The 27,949-nt window shown below is 40.1% G+C and overlaps 2 protein-coding genes across 7 annotated transcripts in view; one reads left to right on the plus strand and one right to left on the minus strand.

Annotated features, from left to right (window-relative positions):
- The window catches only part of AGTPBP1 (ATP/GTP binding protein 1), a 122,477-nt gene extending 111,368 nt beyond the window's left edge, over window positions 1-11,109 (minus strand). For 3 of the 5 annotated variants that reach the window (XM_019554760.1, XM_019554761.1, XM_019554758.1), the window contains exon 1: window positions 10,852-10,962. The gene's annotated coding sequence lies outside the window, so the exon portion shown is untranslated. Of the gene's footprint in view, window positions 1-10,851; window positions 10,964-11,029 lie in introns of those variants that run through there. The other 2 variants (XM_019554759.1, XM_019554762.1) reach the window with 2 other exon arrangements.
- An 85-nt stretch (window positions 11,110-11,194) lies between these two features.
- NAA35 (N(alpha)-acetyltransferase 35, NatC auxiliary subunit) overlaps window positions 11,195-27,949 on the plus strand; it is a 35,532-nt gene continuing 18,777 nt past the window's right edge. The window contains exons 1-11 of one of the 2 annotated variants that reach the window (XM_019554764.1): window positions 11,195-11,325; window positions 14,404-14,537; window positions 15,820-15,853; window positions 17,663-17,777; window positions 19,603-19,677; window positions 20,782-20,949; window positions 22,344-22,410; window positions 23,383-23,426; window positions 25,181-25,231; window positions 25,757-25,840; window positions 27,228-27,342. In XM_019554764.1, coding sequence (XP_019410309.1) covers window positions 14,414-14,537; window positions 15,820-15,853; window positions 17,663-17,777; window positions 19,603-19,677; window positions 20,782-20,949; window positions 22,344-22,410; window positions 23,383-23,426; window positions 25,181-25,231; window positions 25,757-25,840; window positions 27,228-27,342 — 877 coding nt within the window. In that variant the 5' untranslated portion in view covers window positions 11,195-11,325; window positions 14,404-14,413. Of the gene's footprint in view, window positions 11,326-14,403; window positions 14,538-15,819; window positions 15,854-17,662; window positions 17,778-19,602; window positions 19,678-20,781; window positions 20,950-22,343; window positions 22,411-23,382; window positions 23,427-25,180; window positions 25,232-25,756; window positions 25,841-27,227; window positions 27,343-27,949 lie in introns of those variants that run through there. The other variant, XM_019554765.1, reaches the window with a different exon arrangement.

Below are 27,949 nucleotides of genomic sequence, written 5' to 3' on the forward strand. Positions count from 1 at the left end.
GCGCGCACCGCAGCCGCCCGCCGCCACCTGTTGCGGCCCGGGCCCCTCCAGCCTCCTGGCCCGCGGGGTGGCAGGTGTTCGCGGGAGGGACCACACCGGCTTCGCTGCCCCTGGAAGCGGGAAGCCTCCCCCGGGCTGTTCCGCCCCGAGGCTTCTGCCCCGCTTCCCACCCCTGCCACAGCGCCTTCCCGAGGCGTTTTGGCTCCAGCAGTAGCTGCCTGGAGAGTGGGTTTCTTTGGCCCTCTAAAAAGAACCAGCCCCCGAAGAGCTTCCCTTTCATGTCTCATCCCTCAGCTCCCCTGGCTTTTGGGAACAGGAGTCTTAATCCCCACCCCCCCCAGCACTTTATTTCCACATCCATTAAGCCACCTCTGGAGCCACCAGATGCCCCATCAAGTTTTTAAGCGATGGATGCAAAAGGAACCTGGTCCTTCCTCAAATCCAATCCTAGCAGGAGCTTGATAAGGGAGTTCTTAAAGGACCAGGCTGGGTTAAAGTTAAACAGAAAGGGGCCCTGGGGCTCAAGGTATTAGATTCCCTTTACCATCTGCAATCTTTATTGTAGTGAGAAAACTCATTTCTTCCTAACTAACATCCTTGGGGCCAATTAGAGAAATGCATCCTAGATCCCTAACGCTGCTTTTCACAATAAATCCATGCTGGAGTGGGGTGTCTGAGCACCACACATTAGAGCCAGCCTCACTTCCAGAACAAGAACATGGGTGAGAAGTCCTGGGCACATCTACACGTTCATTAATGCACCATAATTACAGCTTAGTACTTGTAATAACAGATGCCAAATGCACGGTAATCGGTCCTACTGTGCATTAGGGCAGATGAACACTTCGTGTGATTTTTAATACATACAGGACTAAAGCTACTGCGTATTAGCACAGTTTGTCAGCTGTGCTGATGTGCAGTAGAATTACTCTAATGCGCATTAAGCATCTCATATAGATGCACCTCCTGAGTCCCAGTATTTTGTTTGGAAAATAACTGTATAACCCATTGACACAGTACACATAACTTTCTCCCTACCATTGCTGCTTCAAATAGGAAAAAACCCAACTGAATCCAATTCCCAGTTACTCCTTTGGCTCAAGGTGTAAAGGCTGTGTGGTTTGTAGTCTGAACGCTGGGAGGTCTAGTTTTACCAATGACCCATACTAGGGATTCTTGTGACTGTACGCAAACTGAATGTGGTCAGAAAATGCATCTAATAAAAGTACTTAGCAAACAAAATAAAAGAAGCTGAAAGGGGATATCAGAGGATTTCTCAAGAATTCACACTTGAACTTTGTAGAGCTGTGGTCCATAGCATAAATGGTCCCTCTTTCCTACTTGGGTCTTGGCTCTACTGTAATGCCTTGTGTCAGATCGCTGGCTTTTTTTGTTTTTATGGTGGTGGGGAACGTGGCAGCAATGTTTGGTCAAATAGGTGTGGACTGTTAAAATACACCACTAACCTTCTTTTTTAGTACATTTTAAAACTACTTCACAAATTTATGTTCCTATTATACCAGGTTAAATCTATTATTCTCCATTTGCACTGGTGTATCTGAGACAGATGTGTAGGTTTCATTGCAGTGGGCTAAATATAAACAAAATATTAAGTAGAAAGAGGATTTAAATTTAAACTGTGCTTCAGTGGCATTCAACCAATACAAAAAAAAACCCCACAAAAAAACAAAGCGAACAACACATATCCTTCTTTTCTCAGTCTCCCTTGAAACACCAACACAGTAACATGTCTGGATACAGTTAAAGTCTGGCCGGTTCCCCAACCTACATACAATTCTTTATTACATGCTCACCCCACCCAACTTTCAGTGTCCAGTGAGCGCTAGCCTTGCCCCTTAAGTGAAGGTCAAAACAATAAATTACTTTACAATAATTACAATAAAAAACTGATCCCATACATATACCCAGGGTCTTCTATGTAAAAGTTGAATATCAAAGTAGTGCAGAGGAGCGTGCATATATTTCTGGTTCTGCTGTATTTCTTTTCTGGTTGAATATAGAAACTGCACACCTTTAATGAGCATTAAATTCCTTCCTTATTTAAAGAACATGGAAGTAAGAGTGCATTGATACCACTAGATCAGTGATTATCCTGTTTCCTGTTCCATAAAATAGCTATCAAAAAGAAAACATTTTTTAAATCAACAATATAAAACATTTCAAGTTTCCTATTTATAAAGCTTCTGTTCATAACATGTACATCAAAATATATTAAATATATCCCAAAATTTGTTTAAAAGAAAATAGCCAATTAAATTCAAAGTCAGAGGAAAGTTTCAGAAGGGTGTGTGCATACAAGAGAAAGTACAATAAATAAGTAAACACAATAACCCTTTCTGCCCATGCAGAAGTAAAGAAATGGACAACATCTGTTGAAACAAAAAAAAAGTTTATTTTGATCTGATTTGTATTTACAAGCAATAAGTACTGATCTTGAACATTTACAAATTTATGAGTATGCCATTTAACTTAGCAAACTGAAAGAAAACAAATGGAAACAGATGACTGAACAAGAATAATATAAATAACTAATAATAAAAAAAACCCAACAATAATAAAAAGACTTGAATCAGCTATTACCAAGATCAGCTACTGACACCATGATGTCATTGACTAGCACAGAAGAGAAAACCGGAGCTCTGAACATCCGTTTTAACAGATATCAGCATTTCAAAAGGATAGTTACCAGCTTTCTCTCAGTTCTAAAAAACTGTGCTGCCCCTACAGCCCATCCTTCTCCAATTTACTTCAGTAAATCTACTGTGAGTTGGGGGAGCTGCAACATTTGGCTCTTGATTTGTAAAATCTGAATACTTTTGTAGGCAGTCACTCAGCTTTAGAAAATTGCCTCAGAAAAATACAAGAGTACATGCAGCATACATGTCAAAATTTATGATGTACAAGATCAGATTACACAACTCTTACTCAGATAAAACCTACCTACTCCAGTGGAACTATCTAATATAAAAAGTCTTGAGTATTTACAGGCATGATAACAATTTCTGAACATGTGCTCTTATTTCAGCATTTCTAGAGAATTGTTTTGTTATAAATGTTTGACAAAAGGGAGATCTACAAATTTACAATCAAAATAATAGATCAACTACCGAGTAACCTCTAAGTTCCTTACATGCACTTGGAAGAGGTGTGCATATGAGTCACCTTGTATTAACCCAGTGTATTTTGAGACAGGAACAAGTGTTGTAGATAAAGTAACAAGAATGTATGTGTAGGGCCTCATCCCTCAACTCTAACTAGCAGGTGTAGTCCTTCTTAATGGATGATTACAAATTATTCATTAAAGTAAAAGTTCAAGAATTGAACCTGATACAAACTAAAACAATCATATCAAAAGTTTTGGGAGAAAGATCAAAGAGTGAGAATAATCTGAGTAAAAAGAAGGGCTAGTCTCACATGGTAAAAAAAAACAAAAACAAAAACAAAACAGCCAAGAAAAAAAAAAATAACCAACAATTTTGCTCCACTGATTTCAGTGAAGCTATGCATACTGAGAGCAGTTGAGGACCTAATCAATACATTTTCCATGATCTTTTATGCAAATAAAATTAAGGTGTTCCTTGTTTTGCCATGTGGGGATTCACATGCACATCCATTAACATGAATAAAAGTGTATATAACTAGGTATGACAAAAAGTGTAAATCTTGGGCAATGTTAGATGTTTAATGATCCAGTAATGTCTCTTGTTAGACTTATGTTGCACTGCCACATATTAAATAACTATTGGCCACAGTCAGTTCGTTTTATACATGGAGATTATTAACAAAACAAAATGAAAATGAGTCTTGAGATGGGGCGGCTTTTCTATTCAGGATGGATCCTCAATTTTAATCCTTGAAGAGTTATTTTGCAGTTCCACCATGAAAATACAGATTCTGCTGAATTAATAACAACGACTGCATTCTACTATTTGGATTAAATTACTCGTACTACAGGGAGACTGCAGTGTGTATGAATCTGGGCAGAATGGATCTCTTAAAGTGCTATCTCACTCCCTCTGTGAAATCCCAAGCAGTCCCCAGTAACCAAATATACAGATACACATCTAAGAGGACCTATAGTACCTAATTTAGTGTCTAATTGATACTGCAACTTGCTAAACACAACTATTATTGTGGGGCTGACTTAAACTGGATCAGGCTGCACAGCCCCTTGCAAGAGGTACTCCATCCTGACCCCAAAGGATCAGACCCTTACAGACTGAAGGGTCTCCCGCTCATTCTTCAGATTTCCTTACAATCACTTCTTATAGGCTCACAGTTTCTGTTTAAACACCAGCATATTTTAGTAATGAATATTGCCTCATCTACTCTATAGCTCTTTATCATGAATGGACCTAGTCAGCACTAGACTATGATCACTGCTGTCAGCTCCTCTTAAATCTCAAAAATCACCCTCTCATTCAAAAGCCAACTGTTTTCTCTTTCTCTATGAACATATTCTCCTCATTCTCTCACTCAATGTGCAATTTGTTTCTAGTCACTTGAACACTTGGTACGTTTCCAACATACCTTCTCTTCCCTTTTTACTTCCATAAAGATCTTTTGTTTGCTCTGATATATGTTGCCGTTTCAATACACACAAAAGCATTTCAGCTCAGCTTGACAGTTGCAGTCCATGATTCAGCTATTCCATGTTCTTCTTCCAGTAATATAAACTGAATGACCAATTAAGTGACCAAACCAATCTGTCAGAGATCCAACCTTCTTACGTAAATATGTTTCATTTTTTTGCACATCCTGGTGTGCAGTTTATAGAATTATAATACCATGTACAGCATACATATTGTTAAATGATTTTGATCCCATTTTGAAGCCTTTTAATTATGGTTTACAATGGTACATCATGCATTGAAGGCAGTTGAACAACTCAAAAACCTATTACAATATATCATATTTACTCAAATCCAAGGTGAGGTCCTCCCGCCCCATTCATCATGGGGAATTAAAAAAACAAAACAAAACACCCTTGTCTTGGATTTGAGTATAAGCAGAGAAGTAGAAGTCTGCTGTAGCACTGACACCAGCCCCAACGTAGCCCCAGGCTTGGGGTCAGAGTCAGAGCCACAGCTGCTGTCCTCCCCCCCCCCACTCCCACCGAACCCCACTAACAATCCTGTGCAGCCTCTGCTCCCTCCACCCATATACTTCCCCCCCATATACTTCCCCCACAACTCTGGCACTGCTCCAGTCTGGGGCACTCAAGTCCACCTGACTCCCCCACTGCCTTCCCCTTTGCAGCACTGAGGGAGGATAAATTTAAGATGGAACCCCCTCACCCCACCAGGGATTAGATTCTATATATGCATGGAAAATTGCAACAAATGTATAATATTTCCGTGTACTGAATCTAATTATTAGGGTGGGTCATCTTAAATCTAAAGTAGCCTTGGATTCATGTAAATATGGTAGACCAGTTGAACCAACACTTTCTAAGCCAAGTATTTAAAATTAAGCACCTAAATAGTAAACCTCATTTTGTAGGTGCTCAAAACTTCCACTAAGGGTCCCCAGCATTATTTTTTATACTTCCTATAGCTTGGTTACAAAACGGTGTATTTTGCTTTTTTTTTTTTTTTTTGTTAAGGGAAAAATTCAGACAGGTGTTTAAGAAACAAATCTGGGCTGAGATACTGTTTAAAGTTTTTCTGTTTTATGTTGATATTCTAGTTCCCCTTTATGTTGTTTTCATAATTGTTGTTAGGGGCTGAAAGGGACCTGACAGATAATCAGATCCAGCCTACCTGCACATGGGCAGGAAAGACTGTCGGGATCAAACGATCCCAACAAGATGGGCATCAAGACGTTTTCTGAAGATTGCCAGGGTGGATGACTATACCACTTAGGGGGATCCTGTTCCAAACCTCGGCACGGAGTTTTTCCTTATGTCTAGCATAAAGTGATCTTCAATCAGCTTGTGCCCATTATTTCTTGTCCTCACCTGGGGGGCCTTGGTGAATAGATGCTCCCCCAAACCCTGATGTATGCCCCTGATATACTTATACTCTCTTGTCACTCTCCTGTCTTATAGGTTAGTCTTTTCTCTTACTGTAAGCTATCCTGAGCCTTCGCTGGGAAGGGAGGCATATACCTCGAATAAATAAGTACTGCTGAATAGCACTGCAAGCAATTTCAGTCATTTCAAAGGACCAAACACTGTTCCTCCATACACATATTCGAGCAGTACCTGCCACTGATCCAAAACTCACAAAAGCCACCAATATTCCTTCCCTTAACTCCAGTGGGTTTTGCATCAGCTCCTTAATTTAGGAAAAGTCACAATTAAATTAAATGAAGCTTTTTCCCTATATAGGTACATTTTGAGACCAACAGGAACAAAAACAGATTTGGTCCAACTGAAGGCAATTTTCTCCAGTTAGCATACATCATTTTGAAATGTGCAAATTTATTTTTTTCCCCAGTTACTTGACAGGAATATCTAAAACAATGCTAAATCAAAATAATGCTGAGTTGTTTAAAGAATGTTCCCCAAAAAGGGAAAAGAACGACCTTCAACTGCAGTGTTTCAAAAAAGATCCTTACTAATAATAGTCTGCTGCAGGTGACCTCCTTTCCCATGATGGCTTTGGTACATTATTCGCAGCTTTCTCCCCCCATTCTCCATGTAACCATTTTCAAAATATGCAAAAGCACAGAAAAACAGCTTAAGCAAAAAAACCCCCTGTGCTTAATTGTACGTACAGTCTTGGTTCTTGCTATCACAGCATACTTATAGGCAAAAATCACTCCTGAGATCTGTGTATTTGTTTATCGTGCATATTTTAAGAACAACTTCCAAATAAAGAAGAAAATGTAACATGATATAAATAGTCACCAGAAACCATTTTTTCCACTGGACCCAACTGATATTTTTTGGGTGCAGTACTCCCAAATACCAATGTTCTTGCAGTTATCACAATTACGTAGAACAATTTTAGTTACACATTGGAATGCATGTATTGTTAGATCTATTTATAAAATCACTTCAAAAAAATTCAAGTTAGTTCAGTATGAGGCTCTGCAGTGTAAAACGGAGATTACTAAAACATCATACATTGTCACAAAATACCTCTGTTCCTTCAAAAACTGACTTGAGCAAAAAATAGCCAATAGTTTAGTGAAACCCCCCTGAAATGCTTGAGTATAGCTAATGCAGAGTCCAGCTCCCTCTCCCTACACAAGATGTTCAGTTTAAGAAGTGTATTATCCAAGATTTGGGAAAGACTTATGTAGAGAGATGATGTAATAATTGAATAATGTACAATGGGACAACAAAAGCCACTCACTAATTAAGGCTGGAGCAAGCTTTTTGTAAGCTTGGTATCTGACCCAGTCCCAACTTTACCAGAAAAGAAACGTGCGACATATCATGGATACAATACAGATGAGGGTGTAGCTGTGAGTTGCTCTTCCATCTTGTTTTAGCATTGGGAATGACAGGTTTGTCTCCTAAATAATAAATGATTTGCATGACAACAGTGCTTCAAATGGTGGCAATAACATTTTTAATACTTCGGTGATAACATTTAAGTGCCGCAAGTATTAAAACTCACCAAAAATGCCCCATATCTGGCACGGAGCCATAGAAAGGATGCATGGGGTTATTTAACATTGTAAAGGCACAGGCCAAAAGACGGCACCGGGGTACCCTCTAAACAAGTAACACTTAAAAAAAAAGAAAAAGAAAAGAAAGAAAGAAAAAACCTAAGACAACAGGCATGGGGGAAGGGAGAGCAGGTACCAACACAACACATATCCAAAGTGCAGATCACTATTAATCCCTCAGAAATATTCCAAACAGGCCAAATACTACAGCTACTCTACACTAGTCAGTCAATGTAACATAGTGCATCCCTGAGTTAACAGGCATATTGCACCCAGACTACACTAAAGAATAAAGCAATGAAACAACATACCTGTTCCATATATGTTAAACCACCAAACGGAAGTAATGGAACTGCCACAGAGCTAGGCACATACCTCTGAGCTCTAGCTCAAGCACAGTAACTGGCAGACACCCATTCCCATGCTGAGGGAATTACAGTATATCTGGGATTTTTAAAACACACAAAGCAGCCAGGCTGAGCTCCCTAACGTGAACTGAAGACCATGCCAGGGATGATATGTTTCTAACTCAATTCATTTTTGTCCATAAGACTTTTTGAAATAAAACTGGTGACAGGTTCCATTTGGTTGTGACATACGTTGTCTGAGCGTTAGAGTGGGACCAACCACATTTGGCAAAAACTACTACAGCACCCATCACAGAAGTACCATCCAACCCGAGTAGAATTAGAATAAAAACTACTTGAAAGTCAAAGCCACCAAGTTCCAGTAACAATCCCGAAGATTTTATAGTTTGCTTTAAAAAAAAAAACAAAAAAAAAACCCACTTAATATAAAACATGAAATTAGTCTAGCCAAAGGATAAGGACATGTCTATTGGACATGAAAGATATTAAGTACTAAGTGCATTACTACCATTATGTCATGTAACAAGAAAGGGCAGAGCCCCCAGAACTTCAGTGTGTTTTCTGGAAAAGAAATAGTGCCCATTGGCGCTGGTCTCCTGTGTAGGCACAAGTACATTTTTTGGTCAGAAGAATTAGTTAAGAATAGCCCTGGCTTCAGTAGCTACTTCCCAATAAACATAATACTAATGACCTGCTCTAAGTAGGTATGCTCTTTGCGAGTGCAATCTTTATCCTGAGACCTTTAAATAAAGATTTTGTATATGGGCCTGTAAAATAAGTGGAGGTGTGATAGGTTTAAAATCTAACAGCATATTTAAACACTACAGAAATAAAAAGACACTATTACAAAAGTTCACACAGAAGCTTCCTCTTTTACCAGTGATGAGATTAGCTTATAGAGAATATGTGTTTTTGTACACAGTATAAGTGAACTGCTGAGACGCATCATATAACTAATTCCTCATAACCCAGAAAACAACACAGTGTCTATGAAAACATATTTGCTGAACTAACCTGCAGTAAGTGAACCGCTAAACCAGCAATTCTCAACCCACGTCTCCATAATTTCTCTGAAGTCAGTCCCCCCCACCTTTCAACAAAATTAGTTTCTTTTGGGTTTTTTTAGATAGTGGAAAAACAACAACAATTCTACTGCAAATTACTCAAAAACACTACAGTTCAGAATGTTTTTGACACTCTAGACTCCTATTTGAATTCTTTGGGCTTATCTTGCAAATCATATGCAGATCTGTGCACATCTAACAGTGTTAATATTGTGCAGCACCTTGCAATACCCTTAAAAGAATGTCACAGCACCTTGATTGAGAATCACTGAGTTAGTATTATTTTGCTTATAAGCAACATCCACATCAGTGTTATCTGAAATAATTATGAGAAATAATTTAAGCCCTTCTGGTAAAGCAATGCAACATTATGCAGGACACTTCAGCAAAACTACATAGAATGCAGTACAAAGGCAAAAAAAAAAAAAGTTGCCAAACAAACATATTTGAACAAATCATGTAGTCTCCGATAGGTATGCTTCATTAAACACCATCCCAACCCACCTTTCAGTTTGATTGCACATTTCTAAAATCATATTAAATCTCATATCCCTGAGAGCTCTTCACAACACAGCTCTAATCCCATCACATATACATAATTCCAATGGATTGCATGCAGGTGGTCAAATGTCAATTTTAAAACAAAGAGAAAGCATTAAGTCGTAGAAGTGCAAGCCTGGAAGGAAGGATCTTAAAAGATCCAATCCATAAATGCACCAAGACCAGTGATTTCCAAGCAAGTTACTGCAGCACTCTGAAGTGCCCCGAGATCCTTTTAAGGATACCACAGGGTGTTATGCAATATTAGCACTTTTCAGCATGCAAACACAACATGTGATTCACAAGCTAAATCCATAGATTTCAAATCAGAACACACAGTGTCTAAAACATTTTTTAAGGAAAATATTTCATGTCCCAAATCAAATCAGCCAAATCAATTCCAAATCTGTGAGTCAGCCAAGAACCATATGTGGTCCTGCTACTGGCAAGCATCCTCCACCCCTGGGGCTTCAGATGCTTCCAAATCTGGTGACAGACATCCTATGTGCAGGCCCAAGCCCAGAGGCTTGGGATTCAGATGCCCCTGAGTTTCACTTGCTGTCAGCTGTAGGGCCACAGGAGTGAGCAAGGGAGGAGTCTCCTATTTCCATAAAGCTTGTGTGTGGCAGATCATCCCACTGGAAGAAATAGTGGGAGACTAACTATATACATTACCACAGTCAGGGTACTGCCCCCTGCCAAGAAAGTGGTTTTCCCCTGCAACTAGAAAAACCACCTTAGAGGTCATGGTGTTTCCCCTGCCAGGTTCTTATGCCCCATCTACGACAGGCACGGAGAACAAGAGGGCACCCTATTCCAGGCATCCTGCGTGCACCCTGGCCCCTCTCCTCTCCCCACCTCCTCCTGCCCAGACTGATCTGTTATGGACAAAGAAAATGAACGTGAATTAAAGCCCCAGCTCCCACCTTGCGCCCAGGAGGTGGCTCCTCGTTTGCACCTGGCATTTATTTTCCCCATTGCCTGGGATCAAAATTAATCACTGAGGAGGTTTTGGGCACAGTTCTTTCCGTCCCTTCGTTGGCCCTTCTGTCGGGGACTGGCTCGGCTTTCCACTGCAGCCCCCACCCCCGCTCTCTCTTTGCTTCTCCTGATGCTGCTTCCAGCCCTCAGCATCTCCATCACCTCCTCCCACGCCGCCCCACCCAACCCCCCCCGGGCGTTTGGGACCATGGGAGGGGAGCTGGTCCCGACGCAGGGAGGCGCAGGGTACGAACCACAGTGGACGCCATGGGCCCGGGCTGCACTCCCGGCCCCGCCTGAAGGCAACACCAGCTCCGCCGAGCGCTCCACAAACGGCCGCAGAGCAGTAGATCACGGGATGCCCCGCCCCTCCGCCTAGCCACGCCCACCTCTGCCGCAAGCCACGCCCTCTCCTCCCGGTCCTTCCCATACCGAGCGCTCGACTGCGGGCCCCTCTCGCGATACATGGCGCTATCGCGGAACAGAGGGCATATTGGCTTCACCGGCACAGCTGGCGCATGCGCACTCCAGAGACCCTAGCCCCGGCTTCCGGAAATGGGGGAGGGGCTGGCAGGCGCATGCGCGTGACCCTGAGGCTGAGCCGGACGCCGGCTGTTGGGAGGCGAGGGGGTTTTGCGCGTGCGCAGCAGTGGACTCGGCCGGGCCGGGCGCTGTCGGCAAGCGACGCAGACGCGGGGCCTGCAGCTAGGCGGGAGCAGCAGCGCTCGGTGAGGCGGCGGCCCGCTCTCCCTTTCTCCGTCGTGGCTGTGTTAGCAATGGTCTGACGGAAGGAGGTTGGCGCCGGGGAGGGGCTTCTCAGAGCCCCTGAGCGGGGTGTCGGGGGCTGCGGAGGGGCGCGTGAGGCCCGGCGCTACGCAAACAGCGTATGTCTGCGTTGGGGTGGGGGAGAAGGGCGTGGAGAGGGGTCTCTAGGACTACAGACGCTCTGGGTGTGTAGGGCTGGGGAGGTTGGACTAGTGACCTCCGGAGGTCCCCTCCCAGCCTGCTGCTCGGCACTTCTGCCCGTGGTTTCATCCTGGTCCCCAAGGCTGTGGTTAAGAGACCCCCCCCCGGGAAAGCGCTTGGGGCCTGCCTGGCTTTGAGCATTTTGGAAGCGGGGTCCAGCCTGCTTTGGCTTCTGTAGCTCACACAGCCACTAATGTGCAAGGCAGCCTCAGGGTGCCTGAGGAAATGGGTTTCAGAGTTAGTAGGGTTGGAAGGGACCTGAGCAGATCAAAAAGTCCAACCCCCTGCCATGACAGGAAAGAGTACAGGTGTTCATCTAGCCTTCTCTTAAAGACCCCCAGGGTAGGAGCCAGCACCACTTCTCTTGGCACTTGGTTCCAGATCCTAGCCGCCCTGACCATGAAGTAGCGCTTCCTGATATCTAACCTAAATCTACCCTCTGCCAGCTTGTGACCGTTATTCCTTGTCACTCCTGGTAGTGTTTGGGGGAACAGGGACTCCCCCAATGCCTACTGGTCCCCTCTGACTAGTTTGTAACAGGCCACTAGATCCCCCTCAGCCTTCTCTTGTGGCAGCTGAATAGGTTCAGGTCCCGTAGCCTCTCCTTGTAGGTCCTGCCCTGCTGCCCCTGGTTGTGTGTGGCCCTCCTCTGGACCCTCTCCATGCTGTCCACATCCCTCCTGAAGTGCAGCACCCAGAACTGGACACAGTACTCCAGCTGCGGCCTGACCAGTGCCACATAGAGGGGGAGTATTACCTTGGATCTGCTTGAGATGCATCTGTGGATGCATGACAAGGTGTGGTTGGCCTTCCCGACTGCATCCCCACACTGCCAGCACATGTTCATCTTGGCATCAGTAACGACTCCAAGATCCTTTTCTGCCTCTGTACTGACAAGAAAGGAGTTCCCCAGCCTGTAGGTATGGTTCTGGTTCTTCCTCCCCAGGTGCAGCACCTTGCACTTGTCAGTGTTGAGTGTTTGAAGATGGTGACGTCCAATATGAAGCCAAGCTTGTGGTTTATCGAACAGTTGTGTTCCCCGCCTTGCTGCGTGGGGCTGAGACATGGATGGCGTACAGGCCTGTTTGCCACTTTAGGGGTTTGTGGGCCAAAGACCTGTGGGCAACATACAGAAGACACCTCAAGTCACTGGAGAAGTGCTGTCAACGTTGCCTGCAGAAGATCCTTCAAATCCAGTGGGAAGGCAGACGCACCGACATTAGTGTCCTCTCGCAAGCAAACACTGTGTGCATCGAGGCAGCGAGCATCCAGCATCAACATTGCTGGGCTGACCGCATCATCTGGATTTCCGACTCCAGACTCCCAAAGCAAGTTGCATTCTCCCAGCTCAGGCAAGGCATACCCTCAAGAGGAGGGCAAGGGAAGTGCTTCAAGGATGTCTTTAAGGCTAACTTGAAAAAATGCGACAGTGATATCAGCTCATGGGAGACTGTTGCCCAGCACTGCGCTGAATGGAGGAAGAGTCTGCTGCAAGGATCTTAGTACGCTGAAACTTCAACATGACAACAGGAGATGGAAAAATGGGAGTGGCAGAAACAGTGTTGTGGACTGAACCAAGACCCCAGAGCCAAGCACCTTGCATGGAAACGTGTGCCTGAGTTGAAACAGTGTCTGTCAATCCTGGATAGGCTTTGTCAGCCATCTTCAGATCCACGGGTAAGACCATCATGGAAGATGGTCATCCTGGACTGCGAGGGATTGCTGACAATGATTGTTATTATAAAACAGCTAGAAAGGGAAGGTATAGTATAGTGTAGTGGTATCATATGTGCAGTCTGCTGAGTTCCATAATGCAGCCCCTGGTGGTGCCCCTTTTGCTGTGCTGGACCATCCCCATGCTCAGTGCCTGGGACATGCGCTGCTAGCGGCACCTCTCTGACTGGACCAAAGTTCTTAAACAGCAGCTCATCTATGATGGACACGGAGAAGAAGAATGCCATCCTCTTCCTGGCAACCTGCATGTACCGTTACCCCGCTCCTCTTCCCTGTTTACTTGTACAGAGGCTGGTCTGTTCCTGACAAAACTGACCTGAATTAAAATCTAGTCTGGATGCAATATTGACATGCCAGTGAAGTCAGGGATGTAATATGTTACATTGGCTGGCTAGTGTGGAGAAGCTGTGGTATTTTGCCTACTTGGGATATTTGTGAGGGATTAACAGTGATTTTTCACACTCTGGGTATGTGTTGCTTTCTCACACACATGCATAGCTAGCATGTTATTTGTGCCCATTGCTAATTTTTCCCAATATATCATGAGTAAAAACAGCCACCTAAGGATATTTCTTGCTCAGAAGAAACTGCTTACATATCTTTTAGGAGGGCTGTGCCACCTGTGGTGCCAGACCAGCCCCGGGTAGGTGCCACCTGTGCTAGATTAGCCAGGCAGATGTGGGGGGGCAGAAGGGGGTCTGTAGGCCTGATCCAGCATGTGGACTGGGCCTGCACCAGAGGCCAAATGAGTTTGACATTGGGAATAGTGTATATATAATGTTTGAAACTGTTCATACATTGTTTTAACATATTGGGGGGTTTTAACATAACTCTGACTTTATCAGGGGGTTCTCTATTACTGCTGTTAAACTCACAAAAATAAGCACAGCAAAATGTTATCTCATATAGATATATCTGGGAATTCTAAAAGAGAAAACATCCTTTGGAAGAGAAGGTGAACATTGGGGCTGACAAGCCTTAAATTTACATTTACAGCTTTTTAAACTTACGTTTGCATGTTTTCCATAACAATAACATTTGCTCCCCTGTGAAGCACTGTCCGTCATTTGTTTTTGATGTGCGGTGTTTGTGCTTTGGATGTATAGGTGCAGTAGCATGGTTATGAAAGCTTCTGTAGAAGATGATGATTCAGGATGGGAGCTCAGTATACCTGACAAGATGGAAAAAAGTAATACCAGCTGGATAGATATTACGCAGGATTTTGAAGAGGCTTGTAGAGGTGAGTTGTACTTTTTGCATTGCTGCAAGATGCCCAGAGAACTGGAATTCTTTGCAAACATGTTTTTTAAGTCTGTTTTCCAGCCTGGGGGGTCTAATAGAGAAATGACCTCCAGTATGGCTTGGTCCCATTGATTATGTCGAGGCTTTGCAGATTCAAGGTTCTGCCTATGCCAAGCTTCTTGTACGACTGGGGCCATGAAACTAGCAGTCCCTTTTTAGAAGATATAGATGTCCTCCGTTATATATGGCTGTATTTTTCCATATGCTTTTGCTGTGCCCATCTGGCTTTTCCATATGCTTTTCCTGTTGTCTTGAAACCATCTTGTGCTCTTCCCCCCCCAGACTCTTATTAATGGGAAGCATTTGTATATTCAGGATGGACCTGTCTTCTGTTTTTCTACAAATGCCATTTTTGTAATTTATTTTTAACAGATATCAGAACAGTGAACTTCTAGGATACAGCATTGTATCCAGTGTATTTCTACACCTGATAAAACTCAGTTTTTGGTGAGAATACATTCAGGTTATAGAGAGTCAATGACTACCTGTAAGCAGATACTGTCTAGATCAGGGGTGGGCAATTATTTTGGGTGGAGAGCTGCTTACTGAGATTTTCGCAAGCCATCGAGGGCCACATGATAGGAAACCAGGGGCAGATAAAAAATTGAGAAAATTAATATTTAGGGGCCCCGCGGACCAGATATAATTGCTTGGCAGGCCATATCCGGTCCACGGGCCAAATTTTGCCCACCCCAGTCTAGATTGCTTCTCCTTAACGTTAATTTATCTTGATGATAAACTGATGATCTTAGCATGAAATAAAAAAACTGCAACCTGCAATCTGTATGATGTAATTTGCCTCTACTGTCTGAGAATTCTCTTATAATTCTATGCTAGAGAAATTCTTTAAGTGATGCTGTGAGAAAATTTTAAGTTACCTTCAAATTTTTGGAATGACAGAGAGGGGACAGAATAAAGAAGAGTAAGAGGACCTAGTGTTTAGCCTCTCAATCTTATAAAGATGAGCAGCAAGACATTCTCCCACTGGGGTCATCTTATTGTATAGTATAAGGATTTTTTTGTAGGTGCTTTCCTTTATTGGATCAGCTGCATAGCTGGGATAAAATTAGACAAGCTTTCAAATGCAAAGCATTCTTTCTCCTTATACTTGTAGTATAAGGTCTTTCAGCCAGTCCAAAGAGCTGTTTTGCTTAAATAGCCTGGAAAGCTTTGAATAACTGTATTCAAAGTAATGATGTATCCTGTTCTGTTTCTTCTAGAATTGAAGCTGGGAGAACTGCTTCATGACAAGCTGTACGTATGGCATCAGGATACAATTTTTCAGAGAGGATTAGTGTATATGCTTTATTGTTTAGTGACTTTAAAGTTAAGATGGTACCAACTATGTTAAAGATATTTCTTATTTGGAACTTTAAATTAAGTAGTTCTCTAAATAAAGTACCTTCTAATGAACAACCATCCTGAGAATTTTTTTTGATACTGCAGTTCAAATATTGAGAATGGATAAATTATAGGAACAGGAAGTTTTCTTATGTTCTTATTTCTTCCTTAAAATTCATTTTTTTTCTTATTGGTGCTTGTGCACAAAGATGTCAGAAAGAATCCATCTGTAAACTTTTAATTAAAAACCGCATTGATATCTTCCTTAAATGTCACTGCTTGATTTGGGATAAATCATTTTGTTTGTTTGTTTTTACCCTGAATCCAAAATGTCATGGTCATTTTAAGTTAAATAATAGAGACTGTATAATATACCTAAGAGGGGATTAAATCCTTGATTCTGCAAAGCACTTAAAAGCACATGCTCATACATTGCTGAAATTCTACACACAAAGTAAAATTAAAGTCACTTGTATAAAAGAAGCAGCATTTTTTAACCATATGAGTACTTTTAGCCTGCAGAAAAAGTACTTAAGAGTTATTAGTGCCAGGTAAATGAGCACAAGCTTATTATTATAATATATGCTAGTTTTAAAATATCTTTGAACAAAAAGGTTACGTGTCAAATAATTAAAATGAATGGAATTTAAGAGTATTATTAAAATCAAGTGTTTTAAGTTCCTGTGAAATATGAATGCTTTTGTGAATTGGAACCTGTATATTGCAGTGTTATTTTGTCTGTTTTGTGCTGTTTGAACACATGCAGTAGACTTCCTGAATAAGATAGATACCAAAGTTGAACCCTGGTTGGTCTCTCTTTAATTCACCTGCTTTCAGCTGACCGTCATCTTTTAAATTTCTTATTGATGAATTGACCTTTACCACAATAAGAGAATAGAAACTTTTTTTGTTCCCTGTTTTTTTTAACACTATTTTAAAAAACCTTGAATTTTGTGCAAGTCCTATATTCTCTTGTTTGTCAGGTTGAAATGTAAACATTTTCTATACTTATGAAATAGTCAAAATCAGTTAAGTTATCAGATTTATGTACTTCTAGGTCTCTAAGAGTATAGTGTTCATATACATTTGTGTGCACAGATTTAATAGTTGGATATTTGACTAATTTAAATAGCCTTTCTCTTAAAATAAAGCCCAAGACTTTCACATCTAATTTTAAGGTGCCTCAAAGTATCTGTGCTTGACTTGACTCCTTCAAATCCCTGAAAATCAGGCCCTCATCAGGCTCTTCAAGTTGGGAGCCTAAAAGTGCTAGTAACCCTTGAAAATATTACATGTTGTACATTGATAAATGAGAAGTTCCAAGGACCTCATTAGGTGTTAGTGGGTGCATTTACATTAAATGCTTACTGCAGAGTTTTCTAATAAGCCACCCCCTCTGCAAGCACATTTAGTCAGGCAGGAGCAGTCCTAGATTGCAAACTGATGCCCCTGGGCCTGCTGCCAGTCAAGGCTGCGCTGCCCCAGCTCAACATGCTGCAGTCCAGGTGCTTGTGTGAATGCTGCACCTGATAGACCAACTCCAGCGCAAACTGTACCAGAGTTTATTGCATAGAATTAACTTCATGTGTAGACATGCCCACCATGTTGTTCTTTTGTAGTCTTTCACATAGGTTTTTAAAGATAGTTTGTTGACGCTTACTTTTGGTATAAATTAAATGACTGCAAACTATGCTTTTTTTTCTTTTATATTGCTATCCTTAGTTTTGGTCTTTTTGAAGCCATGTCTGCGATTGAAATGATGGATCCCAAGATGGATGCTGGTATGATTGGAAACCAAGTTAATCGAAAAGTTCTGAACTTTGAGCAAGCTATCAAGGTTGACATACCTTACTTTATTTCTCCTTTGGTTAGATGCTAATTATTTGTAAGAACAAAAAATCATGATTTGATTAATTCATGGTTATGCATAACTTCTTAAATCGAGTAACACTCTCAGTGATTAAGGGAATTTGAATTGTTTTACTTTTCTTTGGATTTTTTTTTTAAATAGCATGCCTAAAAAAATGTCAGTTTGATATTCTAAGAATTTGAAGCCTGCTGTTGTACTTACCTCCTTTGTAAAGCACTTCAAGCTCTACATGTGAAAAGAACTATTAGTTAGTTCTTCATCTAATAAGTAGAGTAAAGGTTATATGGTTTCTTCATGCTTCCGAAACATGCTTTTCTAAGACTTAGTAGCACTGGTTCCAGTACTGGTCCATGTATCATTAATGACCCAAACACAATAGTGAGTGGTATACAGGTTGAACCAGGACCCTTTTGCTTACCCCTTTTTTTCAGTTAAAATTTGATTTAAGTATGGTGGCCCATGAGATTTCTTTTTTTAGGGCTGACAGTGGTTTGTTAGACCACAAGTTTGGATACCACTAGATTAGATCATAGAGTCCCTCTCTCAATTAAAAGGATATTTTGAATCTTTATTCCCATTCAGTACATAGTCTTTCAGCCGAGACTATAAATTGACACTGATTTTCGTAATATGGATTCTTATCTACTAGAAACCTGGCAAAAGCTAATTACCGTTAAAGCTACTTAAGATGCTCGCAGCAGGTAGGCATCTATTTTAAATCTTGTGAACAGGCCGTTTGCCATTTCCCATTATTACTAATGTGAAAGGTGCCACTGAAGTTACATTGAGAGTGCAGCTAGTTCCTGTTTGTGCCTAGTTATGACTTCTACAGAACCTTCTACCTTGCCATTCAGTTAATCATTTGGCTGCTAGCCAATTTGAGGACCATTAATAGAAGCCTTGGAATGGAGTATCAATTCCTTTTGCTTTTCTTTTCTAGTTATGTCTGCTGCTGAGCCATAAAATTGATACTGTATCAGAATAGCTGTATACTGTTGATACTGCACTGACCATGGTTGAGGTGGCCAGCAAGCTTAACTTTTCACTTCATGCATCAGTCAAATGTCTATTTGCCAGATGAGCCTGCTTTAAATGGCTTAGACTGTAATTTAATAAAGTCCATAGAGCATTCATCTCATGACAGTGATTGTTAGCTACTGATACTTATTTAATTTGAACTGATGAATAGTTGAAAAATTCTGCATCCATTACTCGCGATTAGAGAGGAAAAGAGTCCTCTCTAAAAACAGCACCTTTCTGAGTCTCTATTGCAGATTTGAATGCTCTGGAAAAAATGATCACCTTATTAGGAAGTGCCTTTTGGCCCTAACCTTGCAGTCAGGGGAGCTCTGTGCAGGTGTTTGCCTACAAAAAATACCTTGTAAGATTAGTCCTTATTTATTAATCTAGGGCCTGCTTCTGTTGTACATCTTTTTAAATGTCCCATGCTTTTTTAAGTGTTTATTAGTTTTAACTAGTTTTATAACTTTTTAAGGCTGATTGATGATGCTGAAATAAAATTGCCAAGTTATTTTTTGGATGTATCTCCATAGATTTTTGTGTGCCCAGTCCCCATAGTGTAAATATTTTCAGAATTCCTGCTGCATGAATTTTAGAATCAGGAAGTTGATCAATAAAACCAGCTAAATAAAATTGCTCAAATTATTCATTTTAAAAGTTAATAATGGTTAAAATAATTGTGTTATATATCATGCAAATATTGCTCCATGTATTGTTTGTATAGCATACTGTACTCTTACATTCTGTTCTCTCTCTCTTTTCTATTTTAAAGGATGGCACCATTAAAATTAAGGATCTAACTTTACCTGAGCTCATAGGAATAATGGATACTTGTTTTTGTTGCTTGGTAAGAAAATACTACTGTTAATGTTAATTATTATTGCTTCCAGAATTGGAGTTTATAGGATTAAGAAGAAATTGTAGGCTTCTTTGGAGGGAAAAACTCTTAAGGAAACTGATGTACTGTTAATTATTTCTCCTCAGACTCCATCTTTAAATTTGCATTTGTTGTAAGTCGTGAGTTAGGAATAATCACAGTTTAACAGAACTTTGTGGTCTACAAAGAGCCATTAATGAAGAAAAATCTATTAGAATCTAACTGAGAGAGTCTGGAGAAAGGATTATAGAATTTCCAGTTTAATCTCAATTTGCTCAAATCCTATGTGTTAAAATTGATTGGTTATTTCCTATCTGCTTCATTTATGCTTAGTGATTTTTTCATTACATAAAATATGTCTGCTTTATATTAATTTATCATAAACAGAAAATATTTTAGGTCTCGTGTGAAATAAGCATATGTATTCTTTGGGCTATATAGCTGTATAAAAACATCTCGGGTAGAATATGTTGGTCCAGTTTTATGAATAAAAGGGTCTACTTGGTGGCTGGTACACGTACCTCTAATAAATTTTATTTAATTTTGAATACTGACTTTTTTTTAAGATATATGAGGGCAGACTAAATTAATGAAGTTTTCTCTTTTATTAACATCAATTTCATGCTGTTAAAAAGCAGAAGATCATGGAAGAAATATAGGGTTAGAGTTAAATGGTAGAACACTAATGATATATTCTAAATACAAATTTTGAGTGACTCCTGGTTTATACCTTGGAGAAAACCATGAAATATTTAAAAGCAGATCTAGTTATCCTGCATCTCCTTCTGCCCCAATGTTCAGAACTCTTAGGATAAGAGCATTATTGAGAAAATGCATTCAGCTCCTTAGTAACCTAGTATTTCATGCTATAAGCATCTTCTCTCATCAGACAATGAGAGAGGTTGATCTATGCCAGAAATTCTCATCCATGCCCCTTCCCCCTTGTTTTTTCCTTTTTTTGAAAGATTGTCACAGTTATGGACCTCTCAGGGTAAGACTGAAAGAGAATGGGAATGGGAATATAAAAACAAGGACATCTCCTCTCAAAATTATCTAATGTTGATTGCTTTCTAGATAACATGGTTAGAAGGACATTCTTTGGCACAGACGGTGTTTACTTGCCTTTACATTCATAATCCAGACTTCATAGAAGATCCTGCCATGAAGGCTTTTGCTTTAGGAATCCTAAAAATCTGTGATATTGCTAGAGAAAAAGTGAACAAAGCAGCAGTTTTTGAAGAGGTATGTTTTAGAATTAACTATAATTACATGTAACGTACTATCCTTAATTATGGTGCTTAGCTGAAGCAAAAAAAATTGTCTTGTAGAGAGGATGATTATTATTTTGCTGGAAAGTATTCTAGGGGATTGGCTACTTCCTTGAGCATACTGTCATTGGTCACCTATTTTTTCTTTAAAATACTGTTTTCTTGAATGGAGGTCTTATTTTATCTTTCTTTCATACAAATAAATAAATTTGCAATTAAATAAATGAGCAATTAAAGACTTTAATGTAAAAAACACTGTCCAGCCAAATAGAAAAGTTGGGGTAAATTACTCAAGGAGCATTAGTGCAAAAATGAATACACATTTTATTACTTGCTGCATGTCACCAGGTATACTTGTTCACCAGATACTTGCTACCTTGGAATTTTTTTTAACTGACCAAAAAGCAATAGTCTGAACGTGGCTCCCCGCCCACCTCCTTCCTCTCTTGAGTCTCCCTCTACTACTGACCTAAAGGTCGGAAGATCTTGGGCAAGTTGTGTCACCTCTCAATGACTCCATTTTCCTATATGGAAATAGATTTTAAAATACTTCCCTTTATAAAGTGCTTTGAGATCTATGGATAGGTTGGATAGGAAATGCTGTATAATAGGGGTGTCAAACATACAGCCTGAGGGCTCGGGCCAGCACAAGATGGTGCTCTATATGGTCCACTGGGCTATTAGAGTTTGGGACACAGCCAGGGAGGAATAGCCTGCCATAGAATCTGGGGCTTTTGGGACCTGGTAGATACGATAGTTGGTAGCAGGGAGGCTGTCAAGGATTGCTTCAAGGATTGCTACAACCTAGTTTACCCTCCAGCTGCTTTGCCTGTGACTGGTGCTGCAGCCCTACCTCATCTGCTGGCCCCATCTTTGCATGTACCATGCTAGAGCTGCCATTCCAGCCCAGTGCATGCATTGGTGGGGATGGTTGGTGGCAGCTTGCTCCAGCATGGGGCATTTGGGAGTTGGAACTGCATGATCTGTGCCCTGTGCCAGCCAGATCTTTGCTGCCCTGGTTTGGAGCAGGAGCTTGTACCAGTGCTTCCTGGCCTAGGCTAGAACGACCCCATGCTCTGGGTAGAGTCCAGCCTCTAAGGAGCCCTGCAAGGTGGACCCAGGCCAGGGTAAAGGGGAGTTTGAAACCTCTGGTGTATGAATTGCAATACTACTGAAAATTATGTTGTTTTTTAGGAATATGTACAGGAAATAGTAAACTCCTCTTGGTGCTGTGCTTGGTGATCACATTTAAAACTATAACTTCCATTGTATGTTGTATAGAAACTTAAAAATAACTTTAACTATCACTGTTGTATTTCATAAATATGTGTTGATTTAAAAATCTTAATTTTTTTTCTTTTGTGTTAGGAAGACTTTCAATCAATGACTTACGGGTTTAAAATGGCTAACAGTGTGACAGATCTTCGAGTAACAGGTAAAACTTAGACCTTCTTTAAAATATTTCATGAACTTTTTACATTTGCAGCCCACTGATAAATTTTTAAAATTGGATACATTTTTTAACCATTTTTGGGGAAGAAAATGAATTCCCAACACATTACAATCAGAAATTTTGAGCATGCAATTCAGGCATAACATTCCTTTGAACCCAATCACACAATTGCCTTAATGTCTGCCAGCAGCCATAGAGACACCCAAAGGTTGAAGTCTTCAGATGCTGACCGCTTTAAATCTACTCTATTGCATAGTTATGTTGTTTCTTTCGTTTCCTGTGTCCTTGTGGCAAGATATTTACCAGAATTTTGTGGAATCTGACAGAGCTGCACTGTAAGCGCTTCTGCTACAGCTTTGAACCCGTGACCTTTGGGCCTACAGCCACTCCTCCCCAGCACTTGCACAGAACTGTGGTGTAATTATTTTTTTTAATATATCACAAACCTGTAAATATGCGTAATTCCCAATCTTTTCATTATCTAATACACAGGTTACCTAGCTTTAGGTCTACCTCATAAAAAGCTCATAATCCCACATAGTAGATATGTATCTCTTCCATTTTGCAATTTGTATTTCTGTAGTACCATTTGCTTTCAATGGATTTTCTATAATGTGATCCAGAAATAAAAGATTTGGATGGAGAGAGGGGATCACTGGAGAGAGGGCTCCTCTTAATAGCTTGAGGTAGAAAATGAGTAAGTACAGATTTATCAATGTTTTAGTAGCCAGAGATCAGTACAAAGGCTGAAGCACTCTCCCTACCTCCATAGCTAAGGATAGACTTCTCATCAGAAAGCTGACAGTGCTTCTCAGTATCTTTTGTGTTGATCTTTGACTAATAGGTGTGTAACTGTTATGGATTTAAATGTCCACTCTCCCTGTATGTTGTATATTTGTCTCTGAATTTTATAGGAATCATTTACCATCTTTAATGCATACAAGTCTTTTCTAGGTATGCTAAAAGATGTTGAAGATGACATGCAAAGAAGAGTCAAGGTAGTGTTCCATTTTGATAAACTATGTAAAAACAGTACTAGTATTTAGGAAACAACTCTTCTTTCAGTTAGTAACATGCTGTGGAGCAAGACTGGATTTTTTTAAAGGCTGTCTTTACTGTGCTTAACCATGTAATTGTATTTACTTGAATATAAGATGAGGTTGTTTTCCCCAATCAATGGGCAGGGGGTCCCTTTTATTCATTAGCCTACAAGAAACTCTTACTAAATACACTGTCAGTCACTAAACTTCTGCCAAAAGCAGTGTGCACACAGTAAAGGAAACCAACTATTAAGTTGATTTAAATGCAGCCAACACTGAGCCTGACTATAAAACACATGGCCTAAATGGGACACACATGCTGATGAGAACTTATAAGGATTGGTTAGTGCAGCCCATCTGAATAAGACCTATGATGATGCAAATTGCAGTCAGTCCCCCTCAGTGCCGATTCCTTTTCAAGTCATGATGAGCCAGTATGTTTAATTCACTTCCACAGTTGAGCTATGCCTTTCTTTCCCATTTCCAGTGATTCCTGTCTCTTCGCCACCCTTAAATGCCTGGCAAACATCCCCAAATGGGGCCTCACACAGCGTACCAGAATCCTGTCACTACCTCCTCGCCCTCCCCCTCCATTGCATATGGTTAGCAGGGCCCCACCCTCCATGAGGTGGAGCCTGCACCTCATCCGCATATATATTTTTGGAGGATCCCAGGACTTGTGGCAAGAACACCTGGTTCCAGTCATGAGTGGGGGGCTAATTAGCACATGGATTCTTTGTGGGGGTATACTGAGCACTGCTCAGCTGTGGAGTCACCATGGCTTGAAATGTTTTAGTCTCTGCTAGGGCCGAGCCTAATGATCTGTATAATAAATCATGAACTTTTTGGCTTTGGAGTAATATCGTGCATAGTTTGTACTATATACAAGTAGGTACAGAAATGCTACGTAAAAGTGTTTTTATGGAGTACCTGTGCTAAAACTTGCAGAAGTTTCAAAAAAGATAAACTACATCAATTCTGGATGATCCAAGTCTATGGGTACCTATACTAATTTCCCTATATACAAGTTACTACAGGTATGTTTATTTCTAGGTCATTGTTTCAAATTTTCTTCTCATTTCCATGTGCTTAGAGAGCAGGGTCTGACAGTAAGGAAGTGGGGAAGGGGCTGCAGGGGAAAAAAGTTGGCAAGGGCAAGGGAACTATTTGTCTTTCCAGCTTTATTTTCCCTGCTGTAGCAGAGGGAGGGGGACAAATTCAAGACAAACCTCCAATAATTAGATTTTATACCTAGAAAATTTTAACGTTTATTCATTTTCCATATATAGAATCTAATTATTGGGTGAGGTCATCTTGTATTTGAGTAAATGTAGTTCAAAAAAGATGTATAGTTCTTGGAAGGAATAGATGAGATAAAAAGGGGTCAGAGGGAAGGTCTGGAGGCACTAGCCTGGGATTAATTAAATCTGGTTTTAATATAAATCTGGTTTAGATATAAACTTACTTTAAGCAAATCACTCATTCTTGTACAGCTGCAAAAGGAGTGGTACTTCCCTGCCTCATAAGGTAGGGGTTGTTGGGAAAGAATTGGTTAGTGGGTAGTTCAAGTGCCCTTGCAAACGGGTATTGTTTTTAACAATATCTAATTTCAGAAATAGTTTATCAAAAAATTTAAGATTTTGCTTTTCTCCTTTTATTAAACAGCTTTCCTTTTGAAATTTATTAATATGTTCTAACTCCTTCCCTTCTAGAGTACTCGAAGTCGACAAGGAGAAGAAAGAGATCCAGAAGTTGAGCTTGAAGTAATGGACCTTTTACAGTTGTTTATTTTGTAAAACTTACAGGTAGTTCATTGTACCTAGATGAACCCTCCTAATACCTAATTTCTAGGATGCATCTTACAATTGGAAAACATTATTTAATATGATCTTCAAACAAATAGAAGAGAATTTACTTTGCTGCAGTAGTTGTGCAGTTATTACATTCATCACAGTTCTTTTAAGTTTAGATAGCACTCACCTAAGAGGTTGCTAGACAATAACTTCCATGTCTTGTACAAATGATCTATTTATTTTTTCTCCTGTATTGAAAGGAAATTGAGGTTCATGGTCCCATAAAATCAGCAGTTCAGTCTGTTTATAAATTTCAGTTTATTCTGTTTGCAAATTTAGGTAGCTGACTTTCCCTCAGAACCAATCCATATGCTATACTGGAAGTAGCAGAATTTTGCAATAGTTTATAAAAGCTTGGTTCTGAGAATATATGGTATTTGTTTTTCTTGAAGACATGATACTTGTTAATTTTCAGAACTTTTTATTTTGTTGTAGCATCAGCAGTGCTTAGCAGTATTCAGCCGAGTGAAGTTTACCCGAGTGTTGTTGACTGTTCTCATAGCATTTACGAAAAAAGAGGTACAAATGCTTTATATTTCTACCCTTACTCTGACCTTATGAAATGTCTTTTTTTAATTTCCTAAGGCAAAATTGTTGTCCTGGAGACTTCTACTTCAGTAGTTCACCATCAACTTAAACACATGGGTGAGCCCTCAAAAGTGGCAGCCCTTTCTTCTCTTAGCACCAATACGTTGCTACCTTTAGTTCTTAAGAAATTAGAAGGATAGCCTGTACCTGACTTCATTAGGGATTTATGTAGAAATATGGTATCATTTATGTAATATCAAAGAAGAAACTGCTAGGGAGTTTGAAGTAGATGGAACCTGAAACCTGGCTTCCCTGCGGTTAAGAGATCTGGGCTGTTGTTAATTGGTGGCCAACAGTTTTGTGTTTTTCCCCCCCAAGGGAAATTATCATGAGTTTTGCCTCTTTATGATTCTGATCTTTTATCAGGCCTTTGATAGTTGGGAGAGGAAGATGTAAAGACTGTGAACAATCCTTCAGATCTTTTTAGTAAGAAAACTGTTGGGCTTCTTTGAGAGTTTGGGGAAAAATAACACCTTACAGGTAGAATCATGGTGGCCTAGATGAGGCCCTAAATTGTTTCCATTTCCCCTGCAGATTTGTAGTTCTTTATTACACTGGTTTGGTAACTGGCTTTTGCATATTACATTGGTATTGATATGTACTTACTTGGAGGAAATGCATCATGAACAGTGTAAAAGGATGTTGCGTTAAATGAAAGTCAGTATTTTAATAGAAACTGATCATGAAGAGAGCACTTAGAAGGAAATGCTACTAGCATAAACAGTTTTAGGTCTTATGTCAGAGCTGTAAGGTAAGTGAACTTGAATCTCTTTAACAACCAAGTCTACCACAGGACTACTAAAAGTAGGGGATGCTTGCAGTTCTAGGTCTTTTATATTTAGTTACGCAGTCAAAATTTTCTCATTGTATCATTGTAAGGTTTTTTGCGGGGGTGGGGCTAGTTAAGACTGATTGATTTGGTTCTGCTTCTTGTTCTCCGAAGCACATTTGTCAAGTCGGAGATACTGGATACATAAGGATTTGTTATTTTCTAGTGAGGGGACAATAGTTTTTTAGAATACTTTTTTTGGATTGTAGCTCTTAATCTAACAGCATTTAAAGAGAAGTTACGGATTGTTTTTAAAGTGTATTATCGGTGAAGTGTCACTAATGCTATTAAGGATTATGTAGCTGTCATACGATGGAAACTTTGCAGAGAAATGGGAAAACATACTATGTAATCTAACATTTTGTAAAATAATAAATCCCATAGTCCTAGTTTCTAATTTTCCTGAGGAAATTTTGGTTGAAGGATTTGCTTCATTAACCTTGGGTCATAGAACACATGAAAACATATTTTTTATGTTATATTTTTCAGACAAGTGCAGTTGCAGAAGCCCAAAAACTAATGAGTCAGGCAGCTGACCTGCTTTCTGCCATCCATAATTCATTGCATCATGGTATACAGGCTCAGAATGACACAACCAAAGGAGGTATAAAAAAAAAAAAGTGGAAGTTTTCTTCTGTCCAGAATGTGTTCCTTTGGGAAATATTTAGTCCCTAAACCACTTAAAAGGATGGTCATGTGCTTTAAACATTTTAGTGTTGCCTCTCTGTGTAGCTGTCATATTAGTCTGAATAGTTTTATCTTGATTTTTATTTCTGGAAAGCTTATTATTCTTGAAAACTATGCCATCGCTGGTTAGAATCAGACATGTTGCATGATCTAAAAGCTGGGTTGACTGCTTACAGGGCTCTGTAAGTACTGGAATAATTTCAGGCAATGAATAGACATAACATCTGTTGGGGTCTTTAGAGAAGGCCACCTGTATATTTCTCAGAATGATGGGTGGATATAAGGCAGTTTCTGTAAAGTGACTGGCTAAATACTTGGAAAAATATGTTTGATGCTGCTGGATTTCTTGCACTTCTTTGGGGTGCAATGTGTAAAGAATATAGGTGTTCCCTACAGTTTTTAATAATTACATTTAATTGTTAAAATGCTGCCACTTTAAAAAGTAGTACAGTATTTTTATGCCTTTTTCATAGTTTGACTTAATTCGGTGCTTCAAATACGAATTTGTCAATAGATAGAAAAAG

This window comes from Crocodylus porosus, unplaced genomic scaffold (genome assembly GCF_001723895.1).
Source record: "Crocodylus porosus isolate Cpor-Errol unplaced genomic scaffold, CroPor_comp1, whole genome shotgun sequence".
Classification (NCBI taxonomy): Eukaryota; Metazoa; Chordata; order Crocodylia; family Crocodylidae; genus Crocodylus; species Crocodylus porosus.